Source organism: Macrobrachium rosenbergii, chromosome 28 (assembly GCF_040412425.1).
Source record: "Macrobrachium rosenbergii isolate ZJJX-2024 chromosome 28, ASM4041242v1, whole genome shotgun sequence".
In the NCBI taxonomy this organism is placed as follows: domain Eukaryota; kingdom Metazoa; phylum Arthropoda; class Malacostraca; order Decapoda; family Palaemonidae; genus Macrobrachium; species Macrobrachium rosenbergii.
Window position 1 is genome coordinate 25,397,501 of NC_089768.1, and position 17,482 is coordinate 25,414,982.

At 35.3% G+C, this 17,482-nt stretch overlaps 1 protein-coding gene across 3 annotated transcripts in view; it reads left to right on the forward strand.

Moving 5' to 3' along the window:
* The window catches only part of LOC136854141 (BTB/POZ domain-containing protein KCTD3), a 69,294-nt gene that overhangs the window by 33,646 nt on the left and 18,166 nt on the right, over positions 1-17,482 (forward strand). Inside the window, exons 4-14 of one of the 3 annotated variants that reach the window (XM_067130366.1) lie at positions 159-345; positions 1,462-1,659; positions 1,953-2,068; positions 4,665-4,922; positions 6,053-6,238; positions 6,472-6,565; positions 12,397-12,411; positions 13,470-13,666; positions 14,089-14,292; positions 15,709-15,825; positions 15,995-16,134. In XM_067130366.1, coding sequence (XP_066986467.1) covers positions 284-345; positions 1,462-1,659; positions 1,953-2,068; positions 4,665-4,922; positions 6,053-6,238; positions 6,472-6,565; positions 12,397-12,411; positions 13,470-13,666; positions 14,089-14,292; positions 15,709-15,825; positions 15,995-16,134 — 1,587 coding nt within the window. In that variant the 5' untranslated portion in view covers positions 159-283. Of the gene's footprint in view, positions 1-158; positions 346-1,461; positions 1,660-1,952; positions 2,069-4,664; positions 4,923-6,052; positions 6,239-6,471; positions 6,566-12,396; positions 12,412-13,469; positions 13,667-14,088; positions 14,293-15,708; positions 15,826-15,994; positions 16,135-17,482 lie in introns of those variants that run through there. The other 2 variants (XM_067130367.1, XM_067130368.1) reach the window with 2 other exon arrangements.

A 17,482-nucleotide genomic window follows, 5' to 3' on the forward strand; every position in this document is an offset into this window, starting at 1 on the left:
AAAGGCAACAGTCTTGACATTTATATTTACGATGACTTGGACTTATGTTTCCAATTTAATGTTCAGCAGTTCTGTTTTGTTACCATGCTAGCATTTCGGAAAATAAGTTTTCACTTTTTAAATAAACCACTGAAAATTATTGGCATTCCACACGGTAGACGGCTCGAGTCGTCGCCTGATTATATGGTGTAGAACGAAGGTTGTTTACATCGTCAGCTGTTGGGCAAGATGGCGCATCGAACCAAGTCACTCTTCTGCGAGAATTAACAGACACCAGTCGAATATGGCGTCGTCGTACTTTCTTGGATCTGGCGATATAATTAATCTCAATATCGGAGGGCAGAGGTTAGTAAGAATGTTGTTTTTACCGTATGAAAAGCCTTGTGTAAAGGGTTAGGAGGTAAGATTTGGCTAGTCCAGGCCAAACAATGTAGGTAACATATTTTGCCCATGTTAGTCTCGAGAATCTTTTAGACTTTCCGCGATGTTGAGGTCTGGTTAAATGAATATGTTTTACGATGTTTTTATGTAGGAGATGATATGTCTTGATAAACTCTTTATTCCTGCAGAAAGCGTAGTTATTAAGGTGTTAAGTTAGCCTCGCTGCTTTTGCAGCAAGGTTGCGTTGTTTACTTAGCACCAAACACTGGCACTTACCCTAGTTTAGGATTGTTTTGTGCTTCCAGTTGTATTAAATTAACTGGAAACTAGCGAATGGTAATTCTAAGCCGTAGTTCCGCTGTGAGCTAGACTATGGCAATTGACGTTTTCCTGTGTTATTTTACTTGCTTTACAAAAATTTAAAGTAATATTTTGTTGGGCGGCTGTAACTAATTGCAATTGATCTTTGAAGACTATGCTACTGATGGGGTAGATCTAAGCCAGCATTCCACGAGCCCCCCACCCTCCTCCATAGCTAATATGGCAAAATTGTAACTAGTAAACACCCCTAGGTTATGTTAGGTTGGTATTTTTAGGGGTGTTTACTGGTTACAATTTTGCCGTATTAGCTATGGAGGGAGGTGGGGGGTTCGCCGTGGAATGCTGGTGTGGATCTACCCCGTCATGTAGTCTTCAAAGGCTTTGAATTACCGCAAATCTTACTAAAATGGCCAGAATGTTAAAATATTTTCAATAGGGTATCCTATTGGGTCTACCACTGCAATTAGGACTTAGACCTAGGCCTAACCCTCATTTTCCTTTTGATGAAGGAAAAGTAAATGTTTGATGACATTTTGCAGCCCAATATGTCATCATTCATATGAAACAGAATAATCTACATTTTTCATAATTAGCTTACAGTATATAATAACTGTAGGCTAGGCCTTTGAAGAATTGCATTGTAAAGTTATTTTATAGTTTACTAGGCCTAGTAGCCTATTGTAATTGAGTACTTATGACAATTATTTTCATTGCTGAGAGGCATAGGCTGATTTTTTATGTAAACTACAAATTTTTCAGGTTCAGCACTTCCAGAGAAACTCTAACGTGGGTTCCAGACACATTTTTCACTTCTTTATTGTCGGGACGGATTCCTACCTTACGAGATGAAGCTGGAGCCATCTTCATCGATCGTGATCCTTCTCTTTTCAGCATCATTCTCAATTACTTACGCACTCGTGATCTCAATGTAGCTATGGTTGATATTAATGCCTTGAGGTAGGACCCTAATTCTAACTGTTTGTGCATATTGAAGCTGTTCTGTCAGTACATTAGTAAGAGTTTAAGTGAACCTTTATCAGATAATTTCATATTTTTTTTAACATCTCTTTGTTTTAGTTTATCTAGCATGCAAAAATGTATCATACTTTAAATTGTAGACATATTGACCTTTGTGTCAGTTGTAAGGGAAAGTCTTTCATTAGTGTTGTATTAAGATTATCTGTAAAAGATGCTTTTCACTTAACAAATCAGATTGCTGACCTTACTGCTACCATCTTCTTGATTTACAGGCATGAGGCAGAGTTCTACGGCATTGCACCACTAGTCAAACGGCTGATGCTGTGTCAGGATCTGCATCATTCATCATGTGGAGATGTTCTTTTTTGTGGATACCTCTCACCACCAAGTATGTATCAGTGGTAGAAGGGACAAAAGTAGTTGCATTAGCTCTTTCCAGCATTTGGTATTTAGTAAAAGTACAGTAGTACAGTTGTGAGAAATCTGTATTTCTAAATTATTATTGCTTAATGGATATTTCAGTACACTTGTTAGTAACCTGTATTTCTAAAATATTATTGCTTAATGGATATTTTAAGGCTCTTTTTTAAGATGGAATAAGTATTAAATGGTTGAGGAGTTATTAGTTAGTAACGCTTGGCAGAAACTTGGCGTGTTATATTCTACAGTATATATGCACTGGTTGATTTGATTTAGGGATGGAATATCTTCATTTATAATATCTCTCTTGTCAGTAATTACTTTGCTAGACTAGTGAGATATAAATTTGAAGGTTATTTAATCAGGTGACATATTTGAGTGTATAGCATAATTGGTGAAAGATTATTTCATAATGTTTAGAAATATTTTTTAAGTGCAAATTACTCTCTTTTCTAGAATAATGAGAATTTGATACTGATGTGAGCCATTTCACAGTAGGTTTGTTTTTGTAAAGAACAGACTTATTTTGCCATGGATGCCATATATTTATTCCAAATAGAGACCAAGCTCTAAATCCCAATTAGTAATAAACTGGTATTTAAGGTGCAAAGGAGACCCCCCCCTCTTTATATCACTAGTTGGACCTCTACTTCTTGCATCGTTAGTGTTTTACGGACTCCCTATTGGAGCTGTTGTTGTGGCCAGTTATTATCCAGCTCATTTTTCTCAGCTGTTATAGTTATACATTATTTTAATTTTTTAGTTTTTTGTGAGATTTTTGTTTTGTATATTAAGCTTTCAGTGATATACTGTAGCCTGACTTAGGAATACATAACAGTATACTGCTGTTATGTATTCCATTTATGTCCAGATTGTGAGTAATTTTATAGTAGTTCAAATATTAATTGATCTTGCTTTTTTGTTTTGTCCCTAACTTTACCAGAGCAAGCAAGCTCTATCAGGATAGCTGCTCTTCTTTCATTACCTAGCATTTGGGTAATGCTGTACTTCATAATATTGTTTCTGTAAATATATGCACAGTATACCCCTCCTCAGGCCTGGTACACACACAAGGTTCATTCATTTGTTTCCCTAAAAAAAGAATTTATTTTTACAGAATTTTATGTCAGAAGGTGCTGGGAATACTGTATCCTATTTGCAGGAAGTTGATTTTATTTTGTGTTTTTTTGGAAGGGAAGGTTTGCATCCATAAAGGTCAACATCATTATCACCAATTCACAAAATTTTCCTTTTATATTCTTAGACATGAAATGGATTCTTACCATTCTCCTCTGTCTTTTGCTTTTTCTGCTTGAACTTCTCTATTGTTTTGGTTTCCATATGTGTTTGCCTTTGTTAACATTTGTGGGCTTTCATACTGGTCTTCATCTTGCTGTTTCCATTTCTGTCTCTTTTTGGACAAGCCACTCCTCCCCCTTATCACATGTCCAAACCTTCTCAATTTTTGAGACTTGGGCTGTTTTCTAGTCTCTGGTCACCACAAATATCTGCAAATTATTCATTTGTAATATGATCTTCCCAACACACTTCAGCCATGAGTCTTAGCAGTTTGTAGTTTCACCTGCTCAAAGATGATTTCATTCTCCCATTTTTCCAGGATTAGAAAGTGGTAATTTCAAAATATGCTATTGGAATGTTTTCATTCAAGATGAGAAGTAGTGGTTCACAGGCTACTACCATCCTTCTGTTACTGAGCTTAACTGTCACTCAAGCTCTGAAGTGTGATGTCACATGTAAACAATGGAGATGAATCAGAACTGAGCAAAAGTATTTGATATGACAGTTTTCTTACATTTTAGGTATTTGAAGGCAATCTTGTCAGCTTTGCTGCCATGATAACTCTAGGCTTTGTAAGAGGATATGATATAAGTTCTTTTTCCTCCCTTGAATAAGAGTCCATCAGCAAAGTTATGCTGCTTGGAAGATTTAAGTTGCAGTAGAAAAAGTTATTCACCACCATCCTCCAGCTCATAGCATTGTTTGCTCAGTTTTGCCTACAGCTACTGGAAGCTGCACTTCAGTTTTGCTGAAGAGTTTTTGCACCCATGATCATATCTTCTCACGATTTCTGTCCAACTATTGGGTGAGACAAAGTGATGAGCTGAGCTGCCCCTGGAGAGGTGGTGAGCTGTCCTAGCAATGTCTGTCTTATATGCAATCTGATTTGTTGTTAATTGAGTGCTAGAGCTTGATATCTCTTAATGTATAGTGAAACAGGACATTAGCAAAATGATTAGTACTGGATCACTTAAATGATTTTTTTTAGGTTTTTGATGCTTACAATAGATACTGGTGATGTCACCTTAACTTGTCTTTAATTAATCACATGTACAGTGCATAGTAGCTAGAACTGTGAGTATTTCCCTGCTTTAAAGTTTGAAATCTGTAACATTTGAGTGATGTCAGTTACAGTTAACATTTTCCTTAGTCAGTGTATATAATTATGTAGGGAAAATACAGTAGTATTCCTTAGCAGAAGGACATTGAGGACTACTTTTTGGTAAGGGGATTTAGTTACTGAAATAAACTGATTTCTTCTTCAGGCATTCCAATTCAGGAACCTCCTAGCTCATCATCAGAAAGCCGTGATAATCAAAGTAAGTTGCCAAGTAATGGCAACAATAATAGTAATAACAATAATAATAATAATGCATCTGGATCAGCTCGAGCACCAGAAGGAGCATCAGCAAGTAGCAGTGCTCCAGGTCCCAGTGGAGGGGGTCCTTTGGCAGTCTTGAGACCTGGGCATTCTCGTAATTCTTCCCTTGACATGCGTCACAACCCGCAACTTGTTGGGCAAGGTAGGGTCCTTTGGCAAAATCATAGAGGGTCTGGATATTGCCTTGTCATCAAATTATTCCTGACTTTATTGTTTATTCAAGTCTCCCTAGGTGTGATTATGCATTTAGCTGTGATGTGTGTTATTAACCCTTGACTGCCAAGTCAAGTGTATATGTAATGATGCTTCTTTTTAAAAATGATAATGACTGCTTGTGGTAATCTTAAAGATTAACTGCTTTCCTCTCAGGGTTTTGACAGACCAATTATTAAACACCAAGTTAAGATACTGTATGTGCAGAAAAAAAAAAGGCAGGCCTGTTAGCTACACAGGGATTAGAGGGGGTTAGAGCAAGTGGGAGATTATTAGTGTATGAGTTGAAGGGCGGAAATTAAGAACTGTACCTTGAATAATTTACTATGTTCATTAGTTTACTGTACTGTACTTTTATGAAGAGTGATTTTTAGGACATAATACTTTTTGTAACTTATAGCCTGATGATCTAAAATATGTCATATTTATTTTAGCTAAAAAGAGCATGTACTGTGTTGTTTTGGAGACCACAAATCCATCCTTTTAAGTAGAGCAGAGTGAGAGGTGAGCATAGTATCTTGACTGGAAGCTCCCTGTCCATTGCAAAATTGAGGCTGACATGGTAACATTGAATGACAGCCAAAAATTTTCTTCATTAAAGTAACTTTTAACCCAAGTCCATTCTGATATTGTTGACTGTACTACACATGAATTTTTAATTTCAGTAATGCTTTTATAGAAATGAGCTAGAAAAAGTAAAGCTTGGTGCTTAGTACCTAGATAAAGTGTACTCATTAAAACAAAATAAGTATGTGTAATTCATAGTAGGTAATGTATGCTAGAATAGTAATACTGTTTCCATATTTCAAGGTACTAATGCTACAAGGGATTTATGTGTAAATTTTAGCTGGTTTTGTGCAGTAATCTATTTAAAAAATTAGATTTTTGTACTGTAGCAAATAGTGGTCTATTATTCAGTGCAATAATTTTTTAAACATTGCTTCTGTATGTGGATGTACAGTACTTTTAAATTGTGAACATTTTCACTTAAAGTATGCTCTTTAATTTGAAAAGTAAAGTATGAATAAGTAAAAAAAGGAATGATTCACATTCTTCCAGTCGGACTTCATAATGGAGTTTACCCTGGTCACATGTCAAGGAGCTCAAGCGATCTCCGCAGTCACTCGACTAGATCTCACTCACGTACTCCTTCCATGGATCTCCGTCATTCGCGAAACTCTTCAGCTGACCTTAATAAATTTTTCAAGACTGAGATCAGTGTTTTGAATAGTGTTGGGCCCCCAGGTATTTATCTGTTTATTTTCTCTTAGTAGAATAATCTGAGTGTTTTGGAGAAAAGTAATCATTTTTAGGTGAGTGGAAGTAGTAGTATAAAGATATATATGCCTTTTTATTGTCCATTTTACTTTTTCTCAAAGGGTTTCAAAAGTGAGCCTAACCATACAGGCTAAAATATTAGTCATTTGAAATTTTTTCACTTGTTTTTGCAGAGTGAACATTTTTTTTTCAATGTACAGGAACTGGTTGGGTTGATCCTTTGCGGGTGCGGATGGTAAAGGCTCACCATAATTGGATCCTTGTAGCTTATGCTCATTTTGTAACTTGTTATAGGTGAGTAGTTAACAGTCATACCCTGCTGCATGCATGTGGGCAAAATAGCCTTTAGTCTGTAATGCTTATTTTTCAATTCTTCTTAATGTTGTCTTTTTGTGTTTGTGTTCACTAAAAATTTTAACTATTGCTTTACAAATGCTTTTAATGTAGTCCCTGTAGATTAGCCCAAGTCCAAAATTCAGTATATATCTAGTTATTGGTGATCACCCTGTAAGTGAGGACATTATGATAATAGTAGGTGGTGTGAGTCAAGTAGTTTTGATAATTAGTAAGCCCCATCTGGGAGTGCTCCATTTTTTGCAAGTATCCTCTTAGTTTTGCCAGCTTTCTATTCTATCTCTAAATTCTTTTATGAAAGGTGTTAGTGCTTGTAAGTAATGGTTTTACCACCATAAAATTAAGAATTTTTATTTGTATTTTGTTTGTTGTAGCCATCTCCACAGTTTAGACTGAATGGTTGAGACAGGGTATAACGTTCCTAACTCTGGGCCAATTAAGACATTTGTATGAACCCATTCACCATCATTTGCATTGAAAATATTTTTAGTAAAACTTAAGCACAGAAATTCTTCCAGTGCTTGAAGTCACTTATTCTAGCTATGTTTTTAAACTACAGTACATGTACTACTAGCTCTTTGGGTCTGCCTTCTGTGAGCCAAGAGTTTTTACCTAGTGGTATGTGTAAATGTTAAATTTCCAAGTCATATGTATTAGAAAACTCTTCTCATGCGGGACAAAGAATTGTTAGGTATTTTTCAGGTGTGAGAAAACACAACTGATCTCAAAATTATGCCCTTCTAGTTGTAATGCCCTACACTACTTTTCCGCTCATGGAAACCAATGTTTGTCAGAATTCTGTGATGATAAATCAGGTAGTAGTTGACCATGTCTCTGTCTACTCTCACATCCTAAAGTATCTTTGACAGAGAAACTAATACACAGTTTTCATCAGTTCTGGAAGAATTTTTGTCCTGTCCTCCTTTACCAGCCAGTAAGTGGCTGTCTCTCCTGAGACATATGGTATCTTTAGAGAAGTTCCTACCAGGAGATAGATTGACCATGTGGCCAGTCCAGTTCTTTCTCAAGAGTCAGTGGAACAGGAAAACTCAACCGGACTCCATTCAAATTCTAGTCTACAGGGACTTAGAAGAGTCCTTGAGATGGTAGAGCCATAGACTTTATCTGTTACAAGGTGTCTCCCTTCAGTTGAAGAACCACACCTAATTTTGTATTCAGTTGCGTTGATTGAAGGTTGGGGAGCTGTCACAGCTGACAGACACATGTCAGGGATTTGGTCTGCGGAGGAATGGGAGCTCCACATAAATCACTTGGAGATGCTAGCAGAATGGAAGACCCTTTTAGCTTTTGAGGAACATTCCAAGGCAAGAAGATGGCTCTGTTTTCAAACAACACCACTTCCCTGGCCTACTTAAGCAATCAAGAAAGAGGGCACAAAGTCAGAGACTGTTCCTGATCATAAGATGCATTCTTACCTGGGTGGAAGAAAGGAATGTTTCTCTATTATTTCAATTTGTGTCAGAGGGATCAAACATTTTTGCAGACCAGCTGAGAAGGAAGAATCAAATTTTGTCATTAGAATGGACCCTGCACCCACAAGTCTGCAAGGATCTGTGGAAGTTGTATGGCACTGCCCTTAGAGATCTCTTTGCCACAAGATTCAACATTCACTTGCTGGTATACTGCTTGCTGATTCAGGATCTGCAAGCTTGGCTGTTTTTATTTAGGCCTCTATGCTTTTTCCCCTTTGCTATGATTCAGAGGGTTCTTGCAAAATACAGGCTAACTACAAATTCATGCATGACTTTGGTCATTCCATGATGGCCATGCTGGGAGTAGTTTCCAGATCTTCAGCCTCTTCTCATAAACTACCTGAGACTCTTCCAACTGAGGAAAGATCTTTCCAAACAGCCTGGATGTGTAAGGTTTCACCAAACCCTTCCTATGCTTCAGCTGACTGCATGGAGATTTTTGACTGTCTCTTGCTGGCAAGGAATCTGACCCATCATTACTTCCAGACAGTAATCGAATAATGCATTGTAAGAGGCAATGGCCAGTCTATACAGCTTGGTGCTATTCCAGGAGGAATTTCAGCACCTTACCTCTATAAATAATTTGAATAAGTTTTTACTCATTTACACTACAGTTAAGATATTTTGTCTGTTCCTGGTATTAATGGGTATCATTCCATGTTAGCATCTGAATTAAGGCATACTAATCTGGATATCTCTTCTAATGTGAATGTTGAGGAAGCCATTCGCTCTTTCCAAATTGAGATTCCTAAATCCCTGATTAAATCTCTGGGGTGGAATTTAGATACAGTGCTGATGTATTTTAATATGCCTTCATTGGAACCCTTAAACATGGCCTCCCTAAAAGATTTGGCAATTAAGATATTGTTTTTACTGGCCTTGGCCTTAGCAAAAAGAGTTAGTGAACTCCCAGCGTTCTTCTACAATGTGGGTTTTATGTCCAGGAAGCTGCCCTTTAATTTTTGTCTCACTTCAGGGTAAAGAATGACCTTGCCTTGGGCTCTTCCTCATTCTTTTGACATCCCCAGTCTGTGCTCCTTTGTGCCAGAGGGGGAAGAAGCTTTCCTATAATCAGTCAGATCACTGTCTATATGTGCTAAGGGACTCGGGGTCTCAGATGCAGTGTTAAAAACTTTTTTTTTTTTTTGCTCTAGAACAACAGATCTATTGATGTCAGAGAATGCATGGCCTTTCTGTTTAAGGACCTAGTCAAGGAAGCACCTAAAGAAGACCCCACTTTCATGCTGCCTCTAAAGGTAAAATTTCACCATGTGAGTGGTATCAACCATCTTAAATTTCCATAAAAACCTCTTTCTTGAGAGTAATATCAATGTTGCCCTTTGGAGATGAAGCTCTGTATTTTCCTCACACTATTTGTGAGACATGGAGATTCAGTATGAATCATGCGAATGTTTTCACCTCTTCTTATGGCAGGTGAACTCATATCCTGAATAATTAGGGTAGCTGTACTCTAGTCTTTCTCATTTATGTAGGGAGTTGAGTTTTGGGGGTTATGAAAGTGCCTGTTTTGAGATAGGTAAGGGCCTTTATTTATTTACTGTCTTTGCTCTGCTGGCCTAGGCACAAGGCCTTTTGTCCCACTTTTATGAAGAGTGAGAGTGGTATCCTCTGTGAGGAGCCTCCAGCATCAGTCAAAGGTCCTTGCTGTCTAGTCAATTAGTCCTTGCTTGGCAGCAGTACCAGGAAATGGATTCTAATCATTAGGTTAGTAGTTTCTTATTCCTGGTGGGATTTTGTAGCTTTTTTGGGGTTATTATTATTCCTTGCCCTTTTTTTCCCACCTCTTTTTTTTTTTCAGTGTGGGAATTAGATATCATAATAGAGATGTAAGATTAATTTCATAAATAAAAATTTTTATGATAACATTTTTTAAATACCTTTTTATATATTTATCATCCCTAACTTCCCCACTCATGTGGGCAGAAAAAACTGAAATAGAAACTGATAGACATTCGAACCAGTGGATCACCCAAAAGGGATAGGTAAGAGGTGGTTCAAAGTTAACATCCTGTCAGTTTTTTTTTTTTTTTAGTTTGTACACAAACACTATCACCCTGCCATCCAATGCCTAAGATAACAAAGGTAAGTATTTAAAATTGAATTTTATAAAAAATTTACATGTTATATGAGGAGCAGAGCAGCTAAAAAGCTGGGTCAGCCATAACCAAATCAAATATTTACCATCAGTCTTTTCTTCATGTGAACTCAGTGACCAGTCTACTGAAAGAACTGAAGAGTTGAGGAAACTTTGTCCAGTCAGGTCATCTTTCTAACAGGACATCCCAAAGTCTGAATTAGTATGGTACGGTTTCATACATGGAGGCTAACTTTTAAATCAGTCTTCTGTATAACATGAACTTTTCCGAAGGACTTCATATTTCATATGCTGTGACCTACAGTGAAAGGTTGAGGCATGCAAGTTTGTTTATGATCCAAATTTAATTGATTTACTCTACAAGTAATTATGGTTTACAGGATGATACCATTTACCATTTTATTATATTTTCCTCAAAAGGTAGATAATGGCAGTTTTCTTCCTTCTTCCAATCAGAACCCTCCAACACTACTTGAGAGTAACAGATCAGCAGGTGCCTGACCAGAAGAGAACAAGATTAGCACTGTACATGCCTTGTTATCCTGCCTCCTTTATCACTGTTAAGCTCCTTGACTTCACCACCCTAATACTCTTTCATTCTTTTTCGGAAAAGTCAGATGTGGTCATGTGGGCTTGTTGGGCTTTTGCCTGCTACACAGTTTTCCAGAGTATTCTCATTTGACAAAAGTAACGAGGTCATGTACATTTTTATTCATTCTATTTCATTTTATGGCAGGGTCACTACCCACTGGGGATTTGAGCAGTGTGCTGTAATTACTGGTAGTAACCAAGCAGGTTCTCATATTCATTTAGACCTCTTTTAGAGCTTGTGACATCAGATAGCCTATCTACAATTTAGTAGATGGCATTAACTAGTCTGCAAGGAGTTCTTTGATGCCCCTTAGATGTTGTTAGTGTGTCCATGGTATGATACCCTCTGGAGGCATCAGTGATGTTAAAGCATGAAACCTCAATTCATGTCTTTGAGAGACTAAATGAGATAACATGCTAAGTTGTTTAAAATAATTGCTTAATACACTTTCTGAATCTGATGAGTACTGAGAACTTAGTTTATTCTTATGTTTCTCTTCTGAATTAGGATTTTATCATTTGTAATGCAAAAATTTATGGTTTGTCTTCTCAAGGAACCATGATGTGTGTTAAATTTTCATATTATATAAATACAGATCACATGAATCACTGCTAAAAGTTGGTTATATTTTAGTGCAAAGTAATAGGTGATTATTTTGCAAAGTAATAGATGATTATTTTGCCAAATACTCCCTTCCTTTCTTATTAATTGAAAGCTAATTAACCTTGCTCAGTAGGTGCAAGATAGTGGTGTGTGATTGAGTGAGGTGGGTCACCTTATAACTAGAATACCTCATCCATTAGTTAATCGTCATTCTTAGACAACTATGGAGTTCTGCACTTGGTCTGATCTTTCAATACTGGGGAAAATGCTGATTTTAAAGTAATTTTTTCTTTTCTAAGGAACACAGTAATTGTTTTGAGAAAGAATTTTCTGTATTATGTCAAACACTAAACCTGAAATATTTCATTTTTGTCAGGGGTAGTGCTTGAATTGTGTCGTCCCTCCATAAAAAGTTACAATAGACCAGAAAAGAAATTTCTCCTTGATAGTTATTAGGTCAAGAATCCCATAGACAAGTAGTTATGACTAGTATTAGAAATTTACTGTACATATCTTTTGCCACATGGTTGTCTCTTACTCACGTATCTTTGTTTGTACTTATTATTTTCCACTTCCAATTAAACATAGAATGAGTTGAAACCTTAATATTATCATAAACATTTAAAGAGCCAATTCTTTGTAGCAGCCATATGAGAAACTTCATTGACTCAGTACTCTGGTTAAACTACAGTTTCAACTAAGTGTTTAAACCACCTTCAAATAAAGTAGAATACAGTAGTCATAAATTATAGTGTTCTAGATAGTAATTACCAGCATTTTATATTTTATTCTAGAGTTGTTTACATCTTATGTATTTGGTCACTAGTGCCATTGTTATCTTTTGAATTTTGTTTCAAAGTTATATGTACCAAGCTGCCTTCTCAGATAAAGAAGTACCGTTTTGGTTTAAGGAATTGTTTTTGGTATAATTTAAAAATTGATAATTTCTTTCCATGCATCGTTAAAGTGCTGTGAATCGCTGGTATGTATGAAATTGTTTTATTCTTCTTAGTTTTAATTGCTTAAAATAATTGTCCTATTTTTTGATGTTCAGAGTATGTGTACTGTATTGTGTAGTGAACCACTTACTTAAATAGCCTAAATATATTATGCAAATACTTCTTAATAAAAAATGCAGGTTTGATTGGCAACATGAACTGTATGATGTTCAACAACACTTGAATGTTATGCATGCAACTGTAATACTTTTGTTTTTAGTGTTGCACAGTTAGTTTCATGTACATATTTTATTTTAGGAGGGTGTACATGGATCATTAAGACTGATTAGTAGCTGAGACAGTATTCATCAAAATTTTCAGGCTCTCCAGAAAAGGAAAAATTTTTCTGATTAGTGGTCTTAAGTATTGATGAGTAGGCCAACTACGTTTGTTTTAGATTTATTATTTTAGATTATTAAGGAGAGGAGAGCTTGTTGAATAGCCATTTACATTGAAACATGATACTTTCTTTGAAAGGATTTGTTTGTATATGTAAAAATTATACTTTCTTTGAAAGGATTTGTTTGTTTATGTAACAATTTTTAAACTGAATTAGCTTAACTTGGGAAGAGTACAAAATACCCTCTTTTTTTTTTTTCTCCCACTTTCTTCATCATCCTTGTGTAAAGTATGCCATTGCAGTGAGCAGGACTAACTTTTAGAAGAACAGGAATTTTTCTTTGAATTGTTGTAATCATTTTTTCAAAACTTAGTATGTAGTTTTAAAAATATTTTTGTTACAGGAAACCTTTTATTTGAGAAAAATTCTCGTATGTAGTATATTTGTGGCTAGGTTCTATTCTTATGTAACTTGTAACTTTTCATATTCATAGTGGTTTAACTTTGTGTTTGTGGATGTTTCTTTGAAGAGAAAGTTGTAAAAGCAAAAGTACTTTGAAGAGGAAATATTATTGTGTAAATGACATCTCAGTTGGTCTTTTTCATCTGTATAACAGGATCTCTGTGCTTCCAGTTGTACTGTATATTATGTAATTAAGTGAGTGTTTAGGATTGCATTATTAACTTTGTTTGTGGCTTTCAGGAATAAGGATAGCACTGGATGGCAACTGGCTTTCACTTCTCCTCACATTGATCAATTAATTGAACGGGTGGCGCTTAATGCTAAACTAACTCCTCCAAGTCAGGGTGGTGAAACAGGTCATAAGATGTTGGCCATATCATATGCATCTCACATCAGACTTTGGGGTATCTCAGAGGATGGCAGCAGAAGTGACATTGGTAAGATGAGTAGTTTTGAAACTGAAAGGAATATTTGGGTAATCAGTTATTAGTACAATAAATGTTTTGTTTTTGTTTTACTGTTATTGGATGACATTCAGTATTATTTTCAGTATCAGAAATTAAAAGCAGCTAAATTGTGATCATAGGTTGCTACTACTCATGAGATTAATCAACTGCACAACTGGTCAGGAGAAAAATTGGTTTAGCTAAATAGTTTTCCATGCCATTTCTTATAATGAGATATGACTAGTTACAGGGTATTAATTATGTTTATTCAGAGTTAGATTAATATAACTGTTTATCCTACAGGAATTTATTTGGTGATAAGTACGAGTGCTTATTTTTTCCAAAACCTGAATGGTATATATAGAAAGTGTTTTTAACTGACAGCATATGAAGTTCTCCTATTTTTCTCCCAGGAACCTTCAATCTTGGTGTGCCTGTTGAGTACTTGTTTTTCATTGGCTCCCAGTTAGTAGCACTGTCATCACTGAGTAAGATTGGTGTGTGGCATGCCATGACTCAACACTGGCAAATCCAAGATGTGCTTCCTATTGCGTCCTTTGATACAGCAGGGTCTTTCCTCCTATTGGGTTGTACCAATGGCTCTATTTATTATATTGGTAAGGAGAAATATAAACTTATTTTTATTCTAAACAAATACTCACCGAATTTAGTTAATCTGACTCCTACTAACATTTGAAAATTTCAGTCCGTACAATCTGTGGCTTTATTTGTCTACACATTACCTGTGTATTTTCCTGGCTCTGTAGGCTTGACTGTTTTCAGATACAGAACTGGCATCAGATTGGTAGCATACATGGGAATGAAACTGAAATTTCCTTTACTATTTCTTAACTTACTAGTATATTTGAAATTCATTTTGCGATGAGATAGGAAGACTGTTTAAACTTGGATTGATGCTGGAAATAAAGTAGTTCGTTTATAACATACAGGCTTTTAACAAATTCAGGCTTATAATGAATAAAGTGAATTCCCTGGTCCCAGTTCAAATAAATGAACTTAAAATTGTAGATATGTAACGAATTATTACAAAATCAGTTATATAACAAACTATTTTGTACATCCCAGTGACAAAAAAATACCTGTTGTAATGAAGTGATAATTTTATTGTTAAACAAACATCAAACAACTGTTATCACAGTGAAGCAGACGAAGAAGAACAAGTCATATCAGACCGAGAATCACTCTTAACTTATCACAAAACTCCAACGGAAGCTTACAGTGAAAACTGCTTTTTTAACTTCTTAGTGCTTGTTTTTTTATGTGATGCATAATAAAAATGTTTTAAATTAATATGCTTTGTTACTTTCTCATTTACAGGTTTTAAATAAAGAAAAAACTACAAACATAACTTTAATTTTGTTTTAAACATTAAAATACATATCCAGTTCTTAAACTGCCAATTACTTTTATTGCAATGTATTAGAAATCTTGATACACTTAAGACTGATAATGTATCGTTTGGATTTCATTTTGTATCTCATTCTGTACCAAAACAAGGGAGGTAATCCAACCATTTCAAGTATCCTTTTATAACGAATGATGCCTATAACAAATTGCAGACAACAGTCTCCTGGAATTTGCTATAAATGAACTTGACTGTATCTGTATCACATCAACACTGAAATTCTCTTCTGTTATTGTACTTTGTACTTTTGTACTTGTATTTGTTTAGAGTGTATTTACATTAATTTGATTGAAATTATAACTACAGAGTAAAATTATAATATTTTTGTTACTCCTTATTGTCTTCAGTATGTGCTGATGTGGGGAAAATATTGCTTTGCTGCCAGTTTTCCTACACAGTATTGTAGATAGTTTTTGGATAGTTGCTCCTTAGCTGGTCCTGTTATGTATTAAATTTCATGAAGATACATGTTGGGAAACTTTTTGTCCCAAGTAGTTTCAGTCACTTCGATGATGATAGAGCAACTTCATGTTTACAAAGATAGTAACTTTTAAATTGTAAATTAATACTGTAATAAAAAGTGTTTGTCTCTTTCATAACTGTACAGATATGCAAAAGTTCCCCTTGCGAATGAAAGATAATGATTTGTTGGTTACTGAACTGTATCATGATCCTTCCAATGACAAGATCACAGCAATTTCTGTCTACCTCACACCAAAAACTAGTAAGTGACTGTAAAGTGTTGTTGGATATTAAAACTTGGAGATTGAATACTGATGTCACACTGGATGAAATTACTCTAGTAATTTTAGAAAATACTGTACAGTATTTGAAAAAACCATAGTTATGTTGCACTTTCTTTCCAAGTAAGCATGTTTCTCTTTGATGTTTAGATGTATGTGGAAACTGGATTGAAATAGCATATGGAACAAGTTCTGGAACAGTGCGGGTCATTGTGCAGCACCCAGAAACTGTTGGCCATGGACCTCAGCTTTTCCAAACATTTACCGTCCATAGATTTCCTGTAACTAAGGTAAGCATATATGGGTATTGTTATGTTATTCAGTTCATTTATTGGTTGGCCCCTCATAACTGTCAGCATAGTCTTTCAGTTGTAAAAAATGTAGTAGTTAAGTAACATTTTTACAGTATTTAGCATTTCACTTTACCAACTGTCATCAGTAAGAATATGCATTACACTTATCTTTTGCCCAAAAATGTTACATTTCTGTAATCATTTTAAAAGTGCCTCTGTTTTCGTGCTATATTTTAAAGCTTGTTTTCTGTGATAAATTTGTTTACTGCTTTATTAATAACATTTTTTATTTGTATACTTGTTTGTTAGTAATGAATCTGAACAAGTTTTTCATTTGTCGTCATAATGCATGGTCCAGTGATTTTTTGCTACATCATATCTATTGAATTCTCTCCATGTATCTTTGCTTTGAATCTTGAAGTCTCCCTTCATTCAAGAGACGTCTCCATTACTTCCTTTGTCAGTAGGCTTATTCAGTTTTCCCCCTCTTTATTTTCCATTTTACCAATTTAGGGCCATTTTTATTGTTTGCTCATTTCATCCTAGGAAAATATTTTGAAACCTAATATCAAATAAGTTAAATTTTTCCAATTAATAGCATAGTGTACAATAAGGATTGAGGGGGTGGATACAGAGCATTATTCTTACACATTAGTAACTGGGTTCATTGGCTGGTATGTAGACTCCAGGTTTTTGATCCCGGTAATGTCACTCCTGGTATTTTGACTCCCGGTAAATTGAAATCTGGTTTCTTTAACACCCGGTAATTTGACTCCCGAAATAAATAAATAGCTTATATAGGAAGCATACTCTTTTGAAATAGCCAAGGACAATTACCTTATTTAGGAAATAAAAATGACATAATTTGATTGTTTAGTAAGGTGAAGGCTTAGTTTACATATTTTTTTATTCAAGTATATAAGTAACACTTAGGAGTTGCATCTGAGCTCCTGGCGGAATAGAAGCATTTTTTTTTATAACTGTGTCTCTCACTATTCAGAGCACCCATGGTGGAAAGAAACTTAGATAACTTAAATTACATTTACGAAAGGTAGAAAACAAACGCTAATTGGGCACAAATTCACTGGAAGAGTGAAGTGAAGAATTGCAAAGAACACCTGTTAATATATGTAGGTTGTGCTTTGCAACTCTTCACTTCACACTTCCAATAAAATTTTGATCCATCAGAATTTGTAATTTAAGTTATCTACAAGTTTCATCCACGAGTGCTCTGAATGGGACGAGACATGGTTATAAAAAATGTCTTTATACTGCCAGGAGCTCGGATGCAACTACTAAATGTTACTTATATACCTGAATAAAAAAAATAATATGCAAACTAAGC